The 15,743-nt window shown below is 35.8% G+C and overlaps 4 protein-coding genes across 5 annotated transcripts; 1 reads left to right on the forward strand and 3 right to left on the reverse strand.

Annotated features, from left to right (window-relative positions):
* Positions 1–3,661: 3,661 nt before the first annotated feature.
* On the reverse strand, positions 3,662–5,950 carry mof (males absent on the first). The gene is made up of 8 exons (XM_066400272.1): positions 5,719–5,950; positions 5,493–5,590; positions 5,261–5,439; positions 4,983–5,199; positions 4,592–4,681; positions 4,390–4,530; positions 4,089–4,333; positions 3,662–4,030 (listed from the first exon to the last, which is right to left on the reverse strand). The coding sequence occupies exons 1-8, from the start codon at positions 5,897–5,899 to the stop codon at positions 3,811–3,813; spliced, it is 1,371 nt and encodes a 456-aa protein (XP_066256369.1). The 5' UTR covers positions 5,900–5,950; the 3' UTR covers positions 3,662–3,810.
* A 635-nt stretch (positions 5,951–6,585) lies between these two features.
* LOC136415472 (coiled-coil domain-containing protein 50) lies at positions 6,586–10,131 on the reverse strand. Of its 2 annotated transcripts, none has more exons than XM_066400056.1 (8): positions 9,896–10,131; positions 9,555–9,771; positions 9,114–9,223; positions 8,544–8,908; positions 7,765–8,304; positions 7,623–7,711; positions 7,384–7,543; positions 6,586–7,332 (listed from the first exon to the last, which is right to left on the reverse strand). In XM_066400056.1, the coding sequence occupies exons 1-8, from the start codon at positions 9,962–9,964 to the stop codon at positions 7,233–7,235; spliced, it is 1,650 nt and encodes a 549-aa protein (XP_066256153.1). In that variant the 5' UTR covers positions 9,965–10,131; the 3' UTR covers positions 6,586–7,232. The 2 variants fall into 2 exon arrangements, with proteins under 2 accessions (XP_066256153.1, XP_066256152.1); XM_066400055.1 differs by having other exon boundaries at positions 7,384–7,573; positions 9,896–10,130.
* A 291-nt stretch (positions 10,132–10,422) lies between these two features.
* On the forward strand, positions 10,423–11,750 carry LOC136415353 (cell growth-regulating nucleolar protein). The gene is made up of 3 exons (XM_066399900.1): positions 10,423–10,649; positions 10,704–10,935; positions 11,171–11,750. The coding sequence occupies exons 1-3, from the start codon at positions 10,525–10,527 to the stop codon at positions 11,645–11,647; spliced, it is 834 nt and encodes a 277-aa protein (XP_066255997.1). The 5' UTR covers positions 10,423–10,524; the 3' UTR covers positions 11,648–11,750.
* Positions 11,751–11,915: 165 nt separating this feature from the next.
* On the reverse strand, positions 11,916–15,620 carry LOC136415356 (choline transporter-like protein 1). The gene is made up of 13 exons (XM_066399903.1): positions 14,994–15,620; positions 14,371–14,493; positions 14,163–14,311; positions 14,027–14,110; positions 13,888–13,978; positions 13,735–13,798; positions 13,574–13,682; positions 13,298–13,523; positions 13,007–13,239; positions 12,696–12,955; positions 12,477–12,643; positions 12,329–12,421; positions 11,916–12,275 (listed from the first exon to the last, which is right to left on the reverse strand). Exons 1-13 carry the CDS (start codon positions 15,045–15,047, stop codon positions 12,060–12,062), a joined length of 1,869 nt encoding a protein of 622 aa, XP_066256000.1. The 5' UTR covers positions 15,048–15,620; the 3' UTR covers positions 11,916–12,059.
* Between the last annotated feature and the right edge of the window lie 123 nt (positions 15,621–15,743).

Genomic DNA, 15,743 nt, shown 5'->3' on the forward strand with positions numbered 1-15,743 from the left:
CACACGACATCTCTGCTAGAAATCCGCGCTTTAGGGGCAACCATCTATTACAAAATGAAGAATTGCCCCATGGAAGGGACTACTGAACTGCGGGTCCGAAAATGACAAATTGTGAGTACCTACAATCACATATCTATAGCAGATCAACGAATTCAAAACGGTCTCTAGGTAATGCATCTAGCGGGTTCGTTATTCAAAAACGCCACAATTCAAGTGAACTTTCTCGGAAAAGCTTTTCTCAGATTATTTGCTTTAAAGAGTCTTTAAAAGTTGAACAGAAATGAATTATCCTTCTCTTGTGTTACGTGGACAAAACCGTAAAACAAATCCCGGTAACAAGCCACTTGTTTGCCGGCCTGGGAGGACAATATGTCAATAGGTTCTAAGAGAATTAATTTTACAAAAGGAGCCTCCTGTGGTACGTAATTATCCACTTTTAGGTAAAATCCCGGTCGAAGACCATAAGAATGCCGTATCTGACCGGTGTTTCGTAGAACGGATGCTTTTCTGACCGAGAAGAACGAGCGGACCTGACACGTCCTTTTGTCGTTTGATTTATCGCCGAACAGCGTGGAAACGGCCGTTTGACATCTGAAGTAATCTATATCCACACGTTTACGTAAATAGATCTGTTTCGTTCCTCTACAATCTACTTGGGTGCACAAAATTTTTTAGGCTGCCAACGAATGGTCACAGCCAAAGAAAACACGGAAGTGCGTTCGACTAAATAGGAACATTAGGCAAGTGGGTTTTGGCAAATTTAGGGGATCAAGTTCTCGAAATTGACAGTGACAAAAACAGTGTGTCCCGTTTCTTTGTCAATTGTGAGCCGAAATCCAGGAAACTAACACCACAAATCTCGAAACGTCAACGGTGTCGGGGTTGTTTTGCGGAATGCAGGAGACGGCAACATTTGGTGCACGTCGGAGCGTCATGCGATATTCATCATTTTCGTGCGGCGACAGTACTGCGGGTCACAACTGCAAGAAGTGCTCGAAAAAGATTATTATTTGTCCGTGCTCTCGAGATCCAGATTGGCCACCACTGTGTCCTTCTGAAGTCCCGCGTTCGATGGACGCTTTCCGAGAGCTATTGAGGGAACCGCTGTGGTCCTGTTTCACACTAGGTATGGATCGGGCCATGCTCGCACTCACACTCAAATGAGCGGTCAATTGACTTGAAGAGCGTGGTGCTCACCTGAGCGAGATTATACTCTTCAACGCATTACATTTCGAGCTTTGCTTGACTGTACCGTGAGTATATCAAATTGTTTTTAGAGTGATCTTTTTAATTTTTTTTATTTAAAAGCATGCGCGTCGTCAAACCGAAACTGAAAAAATCCGATGTATTGGTCTTGAAGAGGACAAATATTCTCTAGATCTTCTTGTAGCCTCAGATTTCGGTTACCTCATAAAGTTGTTTCTTAAATAGCTAGAAATCGCCGAGTTAGAGCGATGAAGAAGAAGAAATAAATATTTGCGTTATTTTTTGCTCTCATTTTCATATGTAAAATTATTTTGACTACTGTGTATAACTTTTCTTTAATTTCCCTACCTTTCTTCTATAATTTGAAACAAACGAGTTTTAGACCGGTGAACAGGAAAAACTGAAATTTTACGGTTTTCAATGTTCGATTTAATTTAGCCTGAATGATCTGAACTTGACTCTCTTTTTGGGAATTCGCCTCACTGGGTACAGTTTTGGGCGCGTCATAAGAAAGTTGTTTATAGTTTTCTACATGTGCCCCAACGTGTCTCGCCGCTACTTCATCCGATATCGGATGAAAAGCTCATTTTTGACAGATTTACGGACCGAAATCCCATGTGATGAACGGCATATTTTCATTTGTGAAGAAGTTAACGAGCCAATCGTGTCATCGTCTGATTAATATGCTACCGCGATTGCCGTGCACCTCGCTTTCAGAAGTGAAAAATGCGCCGCTTTGCAGTGATAAAAATGAAAGTTTATTTTTCATATGGGTTTCGAGATGCTTGATTTTCAAATAATTTCCTTAACTTGCGAGCAGCCTGAATGCGTTAAGTTTCACCTCCTTGGAAATCGGCCTTAGCGCGAAGCAACAAAAACTAACACCAGACTGCATTCTGCAAGTTAAGTAGAAGATGAAGAAGAAACAAAGAAACGGAAGAAACTGGCCAATCAGATTTGTGTGTCCCTGGCATGGCCGCTCTCGCCTCGGGCGTCTCTCGACACAGCCCGATCTTCTTTTCTTCATGATATCTCACTTTCCCAGTACTGGCGGAAACGGTCAATTGATCTTCATTTACTCGAGACAAGCAAAGTTCGTTAAATCAGTTCTTATTCTACACAAATTTTTGCTGTGGGTTCTGCATCAAACTGAAAAAAAGCTCACAATAAAAGTCTTCATATACATAATAAGGTACCTTACATGCATTTTTATAGCTATCTTCCGAAGTGAAGTGTACCTCGTATATGCCAATTATTACAATTTTTAATTTTATCCTTATTAGTATTCCCATATGATTACCAAGTCATGTCATCATATCCTGTAATATGAAGATATAATAATTATCCGTTTATATATGTAGAATTTTGCCTTTTCCTGACGAGTATTTAGCGGAAAGGCGGAGCCTGCAGGCACCTGCAACTCGTCAACCAATTACACGGGCCGACACGCCTTGAGTTTACCTGGGACAGGTATGGGTCAATTGCTCATGGTTTGGGCTGGTATAAAATACATTTATTTTTCTTTGTGTAGGTATTACGTTGCTTTTGATTAGTTTACGGTTTGGTTAATATTTAATTACTTGTCAATTTCAGAGTTAGTCAATATGGTCGCTGTTTACTAACACTTAAAAATTATTTCATTTAAAAAATTACACTTTTTTTAAGACTCCCTGTAAATTTTTCTATAATTTGAAAATGTGCCCATCTCTTCCTTCTACTACTCTTATACGCATTTTTTATTTTTTGCTCTAAATTTAACACTAAAAGAAATATCCACACATTTTACATTATTGGACAACTTGTATGCATATACACGCTCTTGAACGACTATGATTCTTCTTCATTCTCTACTGCAGTGTTCCTTAGCAACGAGATTGACTTACACCAATCGCTTCCTTCATATCACCATCCTCACGCTTCCATTTTTGGTAAGTGAACGCCAAACCAAAGTTCGCCTTTGAATTATGTTGAATAAAACGAAACTAATTTAAACGTATTATTCCCAATATTTTGTATACCATGTTTTTTTTCAATTCACCAATTTGTCTAGAAAAAATAGTCAAATTATATATATAACGGTTATTAGTTAGGATAAATTTCATTCACCATTTAATCATGAAAAATGAAGAGTTTACTTGCATGTTTTAATTGAAAGATCACTATAACTCTTTAGTTCATATATGCACCGATTGTAACATTATATAACCAAAGTCGTAGAGACATTAATGCATGGTAGCATTCCAATCAAAAAATTGTTTCACTTTGAGTGGAATTCTCATGAAATAATACATTAATCACTCACTGGTCTTTAACTCTAAAACTCAAAGTAATAATTAGCCTTTAAAGTAATTTTTTCTTTTAGCGTAATTTTAACAATCAGGGAGAAAGTGATTAAATTCGTCCACCTCCTGATGGAACCTTTAAAATTTGGAAACGAAAAAATAAAGTAACTCTATAAATACTGATGTCTTTACTTAACAGAAATTGTACAAAATTGCCTTAATAATTAACGCCTTTCTCTGAGGTAACTAAAACTAAAAGTTTAACTTTAATATATCACAAAATCATTCAAGATCTACGATCAGCTGAAACTAAAATCTGTTATTACTTTTTGCCAATCTTGTTATTAACGTGCCTCCGAGGCGTCCACCTCAGAGCGCTACTGTCCACGCACAACCTTGGCCTCTTGTAATGACTTGATCTAATGTGCTCCTCCACCAATTTTGGCGTCACGCAAATAACATGCTGTCCTTTCCAATATTTCACCATGTTCATGCTTTGCAGGGTAGAAATAATGTCTGTCTGCGTAATGCTGGTCATTTGACTGTGAAACCGGTTTGATTTTTGTAAATTTAATAATCAATGAGACCAACAACACCAACCTCAGATCTTTAATACTCAGAGTGCCACGAAAATCCCTAAGAATCTCAAGCAGCACCCAACTCCAGTAACTGCGATAGCTGAGCTTACCCAAGTCGCTAAGAGGTTGCTCTGGGCTGCCTACAGCTCCTTCTAACCGAGATAGTTCATAGCTAAAGGCAATGAGTAACTTGCCATAGCCCTGCCTCTGATAGGGAGGAAGTGTTAGGATACAGGCCACATTGTTACCATCAGGAGATTCCTTTTCCTGCGTTCAAATATAATTATATTTTGCATAATTTCCTTTAAAAGGCATGTACTTACTTTTGAAAAATACCCAACAATGTGGGCCCCTTGTTTGTCCACTTCACAGAGAATATAAAACAGGAAAGGTTCTACATCAAAGTAGAGGGTTTTATGGTCTAAAAACAACTTTGCTAGGAGGCATAAATTTTGACAATAAACCTGAAAGTATATAAAATAATTACAGAACTTTTCAGCTGTAGAACAATGTGAGAATCAATACCTTATGATCTTTTCCATCCACCTCATAGACTGACAATGTGCCTTTTCTATAGATTTCTTTACCTACTGGCTGCCGCCATGTACATTCACTCTGCAAAACATGATTCTTTATGAATTAGTGCTATTAGAAGGTACTGAAGCATCAAAGGCCAAAATCTGTGGTGAATTTTTTATACACCAACACCATATAGTTTTTGGCTTTGAGGAAAATGAATTATTAAATTTAAAATAAAAATATGTTATTTAATACTCCAACACATTTAATAATGCATGTATTAATTAAAAAAAAACATCTTCACCATTCTGTCAGGACATGGTTACAATACATTTGAAGTGACATCCTTTTTTTAATTAAAATTTCTATACCATTTTTGTAATCAGATTCCACTCACCATGTGATACCTGTAGCTCTTTTCCAGCCTCATATATTTTAAACAATATTCACATATCCACAGTTTGGACTGTCTTCCATATTCCTCTGGATAAGGACTAAAGTACCATGTGTCAATTTCAAACCTACCAATCTGAATCTTATCAATATATTTCACTTTTGTGATTTGCTCATGTTCCTTTTCTAGGGCTGCAGTTTGTGGATCCATTTCAGCATAACTATTATAAAGCAGTGAAAGCACATTATCTTACAAAAATTCACAGCAATAACTAGGCTTACGTCTTTTGAATGTGGTTTATTTCATCATGCCTCCTTTTCTGGTTTCTAGTAATTTTCCTATCAGAGCTGTCTGACAAAAGGTCAGTAATGACAGGCCTCTCTTTCCAAGCTTTGATGTCTGATGTCTTCTGGGCATCTGTTAGATTGAACTGTGAAGACATTATTCTACCTCTAGGAACCTAAATGTTATAAGAAGTCAATGATTTGAATGTGTTATTTGTTATGTATATACCCATTCATCTAAGCGCCTATTGTAGCCCTCATAATGCACATAATACTCATACTGCCTTTCTATTTCATTATACCTTGACTGAATAATTTCTGCAGGATCTGAAAGTGAATTGATAATGACAATAATTATCAATTATTAACAGAAAAATCAGCCGGCATTTGAAAACAAAACAAACACCCAAACATGTCGCCTTTTGGAGGTTAGGATAAACAAAGCGGAAGCTTACACCACGAATTGTCGCTTCGACGGACCAAATAATGCCCCGTGAGGTCCAGGGGCTGCTCCTCCGCACTTTCGCTGTCTTCATCTTGGAGATTTGATTTGGAGTTTTCACTTTCCGACTTTTTACGCATTATTTCGTCACGAGATATTTCAGTAAGGTCTACGTTTCTTTCCGTATCGGCCATCTTGGAAAATCCATATTTTTCAAACCTGCGCCTTTCTCACATCGAAAACTATTTAGCTGGTTGCTGTGTATCTACTTAAATTCAATTCATGTGTCGCCACCTCGCGGCGTCAACTAAAGATGTTTTGAGTTAAATCAGACGCAAGAGCACTTTGTTCAGCATGCTGTCGCCTTTTATTTTGAGTATAGGACAAGAAAAGCTGCAATCCGGACCAAGGCGAGTAAATGAGAAAATCTAACCCAACTTTTTAGTAACACCAAACGTTTATTTTGATAAAATATTAAGAATTAGTTTACTATAGCATAATAGAATGTTTCAAATAAGGTGCAGAAAATGCAGAAAACTCATCGTAGTAGACACATCAAGTGAAACCCGAATAATAAATTCACATGGAGTAGCATTAGCCGAGAAACCTGATAACTGCTCTGCTTTAGCTCAAGAACACTTGCTTTTCCTGAATGAAGAATGTTTACCCAGTTGGGTAGTTTCAAAAATTGAAGAAGTTGAATGGACTAAAGGTCGTTTAAATTGTCCCCACTGTGAATCAAGATTGGGGGCCTTTGATTATGTGTCTGGAAGCAAATGTGAGTGCAATGAGAGATTTCTGCCTTCTGTGCATATTATTAAAAGCAAAATTGATTTGGTGAGAATCAACAGCTGACTAACAGTTTAATAAAACACTATCATAAATCTAAAACCTGTATATTAAAATGTTTGTATAAAATACAAATAATAATAGATATGGCAATATAAAACGACCACCAAGTAAATATATAACATTTCCTATTATTAAAATATGTAAATGGGACAATACCACTCTAGCATTAAGTCTATTCTAGTGTATAAATAATATATTTGAGCAGTATATTATTTGGTTTTGATATATTTGAATAAAATATTGTGTTAACACCTTCATATAAAATTATAATGTGAAGGAAAACATAATAAACACATAAACATTATTGTAAAAATAAATGCATTAAAATGTCTATTAAATGTAGAGAATGATATATTGTCAATGTCTAATTGCTGTAGTCAATGTAAGTAGAATATCATCAAAAGTTATGAGTATTTTTCAAAATTTTTGATATAACAAGTAAAGCTCCCTTAAGTATGAAATTATCGAAAATATTTCGATTCCCAAGGATATGTATAGAATTTGAAAATAATTTTTATATGCTCTAATATTTGTTGCTTTTTCATAAACTTTTCCGTCAAAAAATTGTTGTTTTATGTTTCAACTTTAAAACATTATTATTAGTGTCTTTTTAGCATTTTTTTAAAGCTGCCTTTAACAGCTACAATAATCAAGAAAAATTATCAACCTATCTTATCATTGCTGCTTACAACCTCCTTCCTTATGTTTCTTTTTCTTCTTCTCCAGCGACGCAGTCCTCCTTTGGCCTTGAATAGGCATGTAGGGAGGTGCAGGGCTTCACAAATAATAAGATAGTAACAATTATAAAAAAAACTCTAAAACTCACCTATCTTCATCATCATTTTCCGTAAGTTCCGGGGGAGAAACCAACATTCCTGGACTGCTGCTTGAAGTACTTGTAGTGACAGTGCTAGAGGTAGTATCATAGCTGGAAGGAGGCCTGTAGTTTCCTCCACGCCGTGTGTATGTAGGATCAATGGCCATTGCTATATTTGAGTGCATTGGAGAAGTCCCTCCTAACTTAAGATTACCAAAGGGGATCCAAAAATGGCAAATTAAACTGACCTGAGAGACTGCCGCTACTGGTATTGGGAGCTACATCATTTGGCTCCGGATCAGGCATTCGAGGTTTATTAATTCGATTGTGTGGAGATCTGAATATGAAATTTATAATTTATTTGAATCAAACTCTTGAATTACTACTTACCTTAACTCCAAATGAGTAGGCCTACTCGCCCCGCCCATGTTTTTCTCTGGTGTTCCACCATTACTTCCTCCATTCACCACCTTCTTAGGACTGTATTCTAAACCACCCTGCTCCAAAACATCAGCCGGCAGACTATAGCTTATATCCTCTTCATTGGGGTTTGGTACGTTGTAAATATCCGGTACTGCGGCTATGTTTTTGGGCACATTTGAAGCTGGCTGACTGATCAAATCTGCGGGAAATGCATATGAGTCATCAGGCATTATTTGCCCTAAAATTGTGGACGGAGGTGCGTTATCAGCGAGAGATCCAGCCTCTTCTTGTTGCTGCTGTTGTTTTTTGGCTAAAGCTTTTTGTTTTGCCCGCTCCCGTGCTCGTTTGGCTTTAGCTCTCTCCCTTTCTTGCAATAGTTTTGCTAGTTCCTTATCTTGAGCTTCAATTGCCAACATTCTGTCTCGGTTCAATATACTGTCTTCAACATTTCCTTCTTGCTCTTGCAATTTACGTGCTAGCTCTGCATCTTTTTCTTCTTGAATATGCCTAATAATTAATGTAAAAATTTATTGTTAATAAATTGGTGAGAGTTTAAAATTATTGGAAATAATGCTAGAATTGAAGCCTTATTTCTGGTATTATTCCTGTCTAGAAAAATGTTGTTTACCTTAGAAATTTTAAGTTTCTATAATGATATTTAATCCAGTAAATGATTCGATATTTTAAAGAGCCTTGTTAAGGGCACATTAAATAACCATTAGTTTAATTTATTAATAAATAAGTACCTTAAAGTGAGCTCATCCAAAGACAATCCCAATTCATCAGGAACCACTTCAATTCTATCCACATCCACCACTGGTTGCATTACAGGCTTATAGGGCTCAGTATAGATCTCGGCACTATTTACCGCACTAATGTCACTAAATTCCCTTCTCTCCCACTCCATTGAATTCCTAGGTAAGGCTGTTTCAAAAGGCAGTGGCATGACCAGCCCTTGCCGTTTTGGTGGCACAAAAGGGAAATTAGCTTGGTAGTTTGTAGGTGATGGTCTATGGGGAGATTGTTCCTTAGGTATACGTGGGGGCAAGGGCATTGGTCTGATAGGTGACATGTGAACTGGTAGAGGAAGGTTTTGTTGATGTCTTTCTACCTGAAGGTTTGGATTTTATTCAAGGTGTTAAAAGATCAAGAAACGCCCAAATATTTCTTTAAATAACACATTTTGGTCAAACCCAAAAACGCATCAGAAGATTTATTTTTAATCACATTATTTTATTATAAATATATATTTGGGTATTTCCTTTTTTGTTGAAGCCCTGTATATGTTGAATGAAGTGATTTTAACTGATTTTTACTTTAATTCTCTCTTTTTCCAGTAATTGCCTGGCAATGTCTTGGTCTCTAACTTCAATGGCTCTTTTCTTCATTTTTTCTTCACGCTCAAGTCTGTCTGCTAATTCTTTGGCTACCTGCAAATAAAATAAAATTGTTATCACACAAACAGCCCCACAAATGAAATTATTTCACATCTTAGTGATACATTCAAGCTATCAATACAGTATTTGAATTAGTCACCTCATTTATCAGCATTCCAAATCAATTTTCCTTTAAATATCATATAAGTCTGGGTGAAAGTTGATTTAATCCACTCAGAATAACATAAAAATATGCTTATTTTAACTTAGATATAAAAGAATAATATATTTGATGCATCACTACTACACATTTGAATGTTTCTGTAATGTATACTGAAACACTCATTTTATGTTATTACCTAAAAAATATATTTTCTCTACCTACTTTTTGGTCATATTCTTCTTGTTCTTGCAACATCTGATGGTAAATAGCGGCTGCCTGCTCTGCCATCTCTTGCTCCTTGAGCTGCTCAGTTTTAGCTCGCGGAAAGTCCTCCCTAACTACAGCATTACGGAAACGATTTCCAGATAAATGGTCTGAGAATTCTTCATTCTGTAGGCGTTGTGCTAAAGCTGAGTCTTCTCTAACCATCCATTCCTAGGTACATTGAGAAAAGTCTCACTAATAACTACAGCGATATATATATTGAATAGCAAATCTTTTAATTTTAAGTTGAGGTATGTAGTTATGAAGTTGAGACAGAATTTGGGACACCCCTTACCTGACAAACTTCCTGGACCCTTCCAGTTCTCGGCAGCGGCTCTTCGTGGCCGTATCTGGTGTTGGACATTATTGTTGCATTCTATTTGGGCAACTGAAAGGTAAAAGAACTTATCTCCCGCATTTAAAATCTTCGAAATTAATTAATAAACCGTGTAATTTCCATTGTACAAGTCACCCGTCGCGAGAAAAATTACATTTCCTTTCTTTAATTGGAATTCTTCAGAAGAAAGAGCGCAAACATGTCGAGAAATTGTAAGTGTAACAGAGAAAATCGATGGGTAAACAAACAAAACAAGGAAAACTGACAGGTGTAAAATACGTAGTTTGACGTGAATGTCACAGCTGTTTGAAGATTATAGGTCACGTGCCTAATTATGTAGATTATACTTCTATCTTTTTTGAAATGAGTAATAAGAAAAAGAGAACTATACTTCACTAATATGGATTATTCGATTGAAGTTTCTTCTTTCCCTTGAAATTACTAATTTCAAACCTAACCTCATTTTTATTTGTTGTCGATGTAGTGTCTCATACACGTGAATAGTCGAAGGAAAGTTTGAAGATTTTTAACGTTATTTAAGAGAATACCACATAATTAAAGTTCCAATCAGTTTCTTTATATAAAAAATGGTGGTATTTACTTGTAACCATTGTGGGGAATCCCTTCATAAGCCAAAAGTAGAAAAACATTACCAGTTTCAGTGCAGAAACTACAAATATCTATCTTGTGTTGATTGCCTTAAAGACTTCAGGTATTTATGATTCCTCATACTTTATTTCAAAAAAAGTCTTTCTTAATACTTTAGAAATGATGAATATAACGTCCATACTAAATGCTTAACTGAAGATGAACGATATGCAGCAAAAGGGACTTACAAAAATGGCCTAGTGAAAAAAGGTGATGTGAAGCAAGAAAGTTGGCTGGAAATGATCAAATCCATCTGCGATTTTGAAAAAAACCTTAAACCTTCCATCAGACATTTATTAGAAACTATTTCACAATACAGTAATGTGCCTAGAAAGAAAGCTAAATTTTTGGTAAGTAAAAACTTACAGGAAGTCATGAACTGTAACCATAGGGTGATTTATTGTTAGTAGAGTCTGTATCTCTTATACATACCTCTGATATTTAAACACTTACTTGATGTTTTTTTTAAATGATCACCCTTTAGTTTACATTAAGCTGGAATTATATTGACAGTTTTTTCAGGAATTAATATTATCAACATAATAAGGGCTTTATATATTAATTTAATGTTTTTTTTTCCTTAAGAATTTCATTAAAAGTTCATCAGGGAATAGGGCTAACATGCGAGAAGTCGAGGAGGTTTGGGATATTATTGAAAAATACAAGAATCAGAAAGATTCAACTAAAAATGTGGAGAATATGTCAGAAAATGGTGATGTCAAAAAGAGGGTTTTAGAAGATGAAGAAGACAGTTTAAACAGCAAAAAGAAACCTAAAGTGTCAAGGGAGAATGAAAGCGGAGTAGGACAATCTCAAGAACATATGAACACAGATGTCAGTGCAGAAGCAACAAAATTCAAATATAAAGAAAAAGTTTTGGAAATATTGGCAACAAAACAGGATATTTCACTTAAAAAACTGCAAAAGAAGATATTGAAGCAGTATATTAATGCCACTGGACTAAGTGACTGTGAAGAGAAAGTTGTTAAAAAGCTTCACAAAAAATTGAATAAAATTCTTAATATTAGTGTAAAAGATGGTAGAGTTAAGTTGATTAGCTAAGTAAATAATATGATCATTATCAATTTTTAGGAGTTTCACCATATAAATAATAAATATAAAGCAACATTTCAAAGTGGATACTTAATAATTTTTACTTTTTCATCAACTAAAATTGAGATACTACTAAAATATTAATTAATTATAATTTGATTGATTTGAAAGTAGAAAATGTTCCTGTATCTAATCCCTTGATTCCTACTTTTGAAAAGCTAATAATTCCTTTAGCATATTTGTGATTATTATAAATTAAAACCAGCACCTCATCAAATAAAATTTTATTATTGAAATTGTATAAATATAAAGAAATTGTATAAATCTGTGCGTTTGAAACATCACTCAATATGGAAAGCCTGAATTTTCAAAAATTACAAAACATAACCATAAATGTAAATCATGCATCCTATCATTTTCTTCATTTTTCCTTATCCAATGTTCGACTTAAAGTCGGCAATGGCATTTCGTCAAACGGCACCGCATTACTTTTATTATTCTTATCCAAACGTTCCAAGGCAATATTAGAGTTTTCCACAAATTCCATAAGCCCTCTAGACATATAATATGGCTTAGAACTTCCGTCGTTTACACGAGAATCCTCACAGAAACATAAGAAAATTGTATCGATAGTCATCTAGAAAAGAACGCATCCATGGACAAGGTTTATTGATATGTTCAGTAATTTACCTCATAAACAGTCATGAAGCAGTGAGAAATAAAATAGCTGAAGAGACCTATCAGTAATAATGGGACCCAAGCATGTTGCACACCTTCTTTATGCTACGAAAAAATTGTGTAATATAATTAATGAAATTAAATAAAAATTGCAAATAACCTTCAGGAAATAGGCAGCTATAGCAACGCTGCAGGCCACGACCAGCACTTTAGATAGAAACAGCACAAAATCCCCCACAGAGTTAATAGCTGCTACTCTCAAGGGATTGGAAACCAAGTGCTCAAAAGCCTGTTTTCCGGCTTTATAAAACGGATACCCGTACATAGCTAAAAACATTTTAATTTACTCACTCATACGGGTCAATTATTTGCTACTTGCCAGTTATAATGTAAGCATTCCTGCTCAGAATGCTCAAAACCTTTTGTAACAGCCACAAGCAACAATGACAAACCCATACCAGAACTTTAATAGTTTGGGACTCTTTACCGTCCTTAAGTTTATTTTGCACCAAAGCCAAAAGGGCCCTTATCATCTGGACTAGAGTGAGCCAAAAGGAGCCTGTGGCCACAGTTCCTAGATGGTATCGAGTCAAATTGTAAAAGCTTTCTATTACTGGTGACGACAATTTTGATTTTTCCCTAGGAATTGCTAGTTAAATTAAAATTGACTTATTAAAGCTTATTTTATACCTAGTGAAATACCACTTTGCCACAGCCCCAGCAACGACCATGTGTTGACACCCAATAACAAACTGAATCATCCACAACATAGCGAAAAAATTTACAACCTTCGCGGCCTCCATAAATCCATCTTTTCTGAAATAGTAAATATTCTCACGTTTAGGGCTCAAATGGCCGGCACTACTAATCCATAGACAGAAGTAAATCCAAATTGCCAGAGTTGAGATTATCGATAGAAATGTCTGGAATTAGTGACATTTATTGTAACTCTGAGAAATTTAATGCACTGGATTTGCTTACCAAAAGCGGTACTAGTAATATAAAGGGCATCGCCGATATGGCTTTGCCAGCTTCTTCAAACAGTTGTATGACCAGCTTAATTCTCTTGAAGAGCACCAGAATGACCAACAGAACGATTACACTGACGCAAGTAGCGGCAATAGCCAAGCCTAGATAAGTGTAAACTTCGCGTTTTTGAATTTCTGAATCCAGTTTCTGGAGATCTTTGAGCTCTTTCCAAGACATCCTGGAAAGTTCGGGTGTAAAAGAAGGTATTTGAGTGTTGCTAGATTGTACCAAAGGTAAACTGAAGCTCCAATACAGGCGATCACCACCCCTAATAGTATCACCCAGACTAGGAGGCCAGCCAGAAACGGAAAGAGGAAGAGAAAAGCCAGTGATATTCCTGCAATTTTTGTTATACAGTATAAAATTGTAATGTTATTGTTGGTAGTTACCTAATGATATTAGACACATATAAATGAGTACTTTCCAGTACAAATCGAAATCTTCGGTCATTTCCTAAAATTGTATTAGTTATTTATGTGTAGGGCGCTGAAAGAAGATTCTAGTCCGCTGCAAGCAGAGGGCCTTTACTTGAATATACTTACAACAAAAAAGTCTCCCAGGCCAGTTTTCGTGAAGAACTTGTCCAGTACAGTCTTTTTGTTGGTGGGAATGCATCGGTTAAGAAACACTTTACTAATGAAACTAGTTGTAAATGAGAAACACTAGGCAGGCATTACTTACTATCCCTCATAATTACTACAGTTGTTGGTACAAATTCTATCGAAGAGTTTGGGTTGTTCTGGTTTGTAGTAAACTAAATGATAACTGAAAGGAGACTTGGATAAATTGATTGGTGAAAGTATGTTAATTTTCTTGCCTTCCAAAGTTCTTTTCATCAGTAGTTTTATAGCAATTTTCCAATTTATCAACCCTCCGCTTATCCCCGCAAACCGTGCCACAGTTATCATATCCATAAATAACTCTGCCTATGTTGCCATGATATAAGCAATACACAACGAGAAAACACTGTAAAATGGAAGTTATAATGGAGTTTAAAATTTTTTCTAGCTTCTCCACCCTCTCACCACAAAAGTTAAAAATATGGCAAACACAGTCAAGAAAAATATATCGGTAGTTTTGCGGTTTTTCACAGGAACATCCTGGAGATCTAGCCTTAAATCTGGCTTAGTCTTCTGATATTCTTCGAACTAAAAGAAGAAAATCTATAGTAAATTAATTGACAATTAAGAGAATCACTAACCCATTCTCGTAACCTTAACATTGTGTCTTGAAACCATATTACCACCAAACCCAGTGAACTAATAATAAAATATATAATAAAATGTGCGTGTTTGCAGATGCGACGCGTGAGGAATCCTCGTTAAGAACTCTAGCAGTGCCGGTGGTTAAATCAAACTTTTATAAAATTATCTTGAACACAGTGATTTTAAGGAGTGATTATTAAAAAAAGTCTCAAACAGGCGTTGAAGCATTATGTCCTGGGTAAATTCACTTGTAAGCTGTTGTTTCTTTAGATCTTTGATACTACTACTACAGCTGAGTTAAAACAAAGTTATCACAAAGAAAAACTAATGGTATGATTATCTCCGAAATAACATAATAAAATATTTGGTGTTATGCATCGACGCCAATGATAAAGAGTGGTAATTTATCAATTTCCATGAAAGCCTTTTTAATTAGCACTCACCTGCGACTGGTCAAGGGGGTGTATTTTGTCGTTCCTACCAGAGAAACCTCCCATATTACTATAGTAATGGGAGAAAGTTACACTTCACTATATAATTCTGTTATGGAAACACACGATTACCTCTCTTTCGTGCAATTGACTTAAAAGAAATTTCGTGCACTGTCTGATAAATTATGAAGGAATAACTAGCACCATTTCCCCCATTGCGTTTTCATTTTTCCGGAAATCTATAAGGGTTGAAATCTTTTGTTCGGTCTGAAGTAGTTGCATGGACATAAACGGCCAAATGCATTTGATAAGAGCACTCTCAGAATAAATTTTTAATGGGGTGCATTACCCTTGTCTCATTCCTAGACCGAGCAGAAGTGAATTTTTAATAAGTAAGGTCTAAAATTAGGCCCCGGAGTGTTGAAAATAACATAAACATAATTGAAAAGCTATTATAGTGCGAATAAAAAAAACATCCTTATAGGCGTAACATTCACGAGAAAATCAATTTATACAAAAATACAAGTCGCATATGACCGTACGTGTAAAGGCGATGGACTGACACCATTATCTGACCCATGCAAGCACTTTGGTGCCCTTACATATGGACATAAACAATTAGCGGGGGTTGCTACGACAACCCGGCTAAACCGAGGCGCGAAGTAGCTCACCCTTAACCCTGGCATTTTTATGGAAATAGAGGTAACTGGGTCGCAATAAATCATTAATGAGGGTTTAACTTCCTAGTTGGGTAATTGAAAA

Source organism: Euwallacea similis, chromosome 20, assembly GCF_039881205.1.
Source record: "Euwallacea similis isolate ESF13 chromosome 20, ESF131.1, whole genome shotgun sequence".
Lineage (NCBI taxonomy): Eukaryota > Metazoa > Arthropoda > Insecta > Coleoptera > Curculionidae > Euwallacea > Euwallacea similis.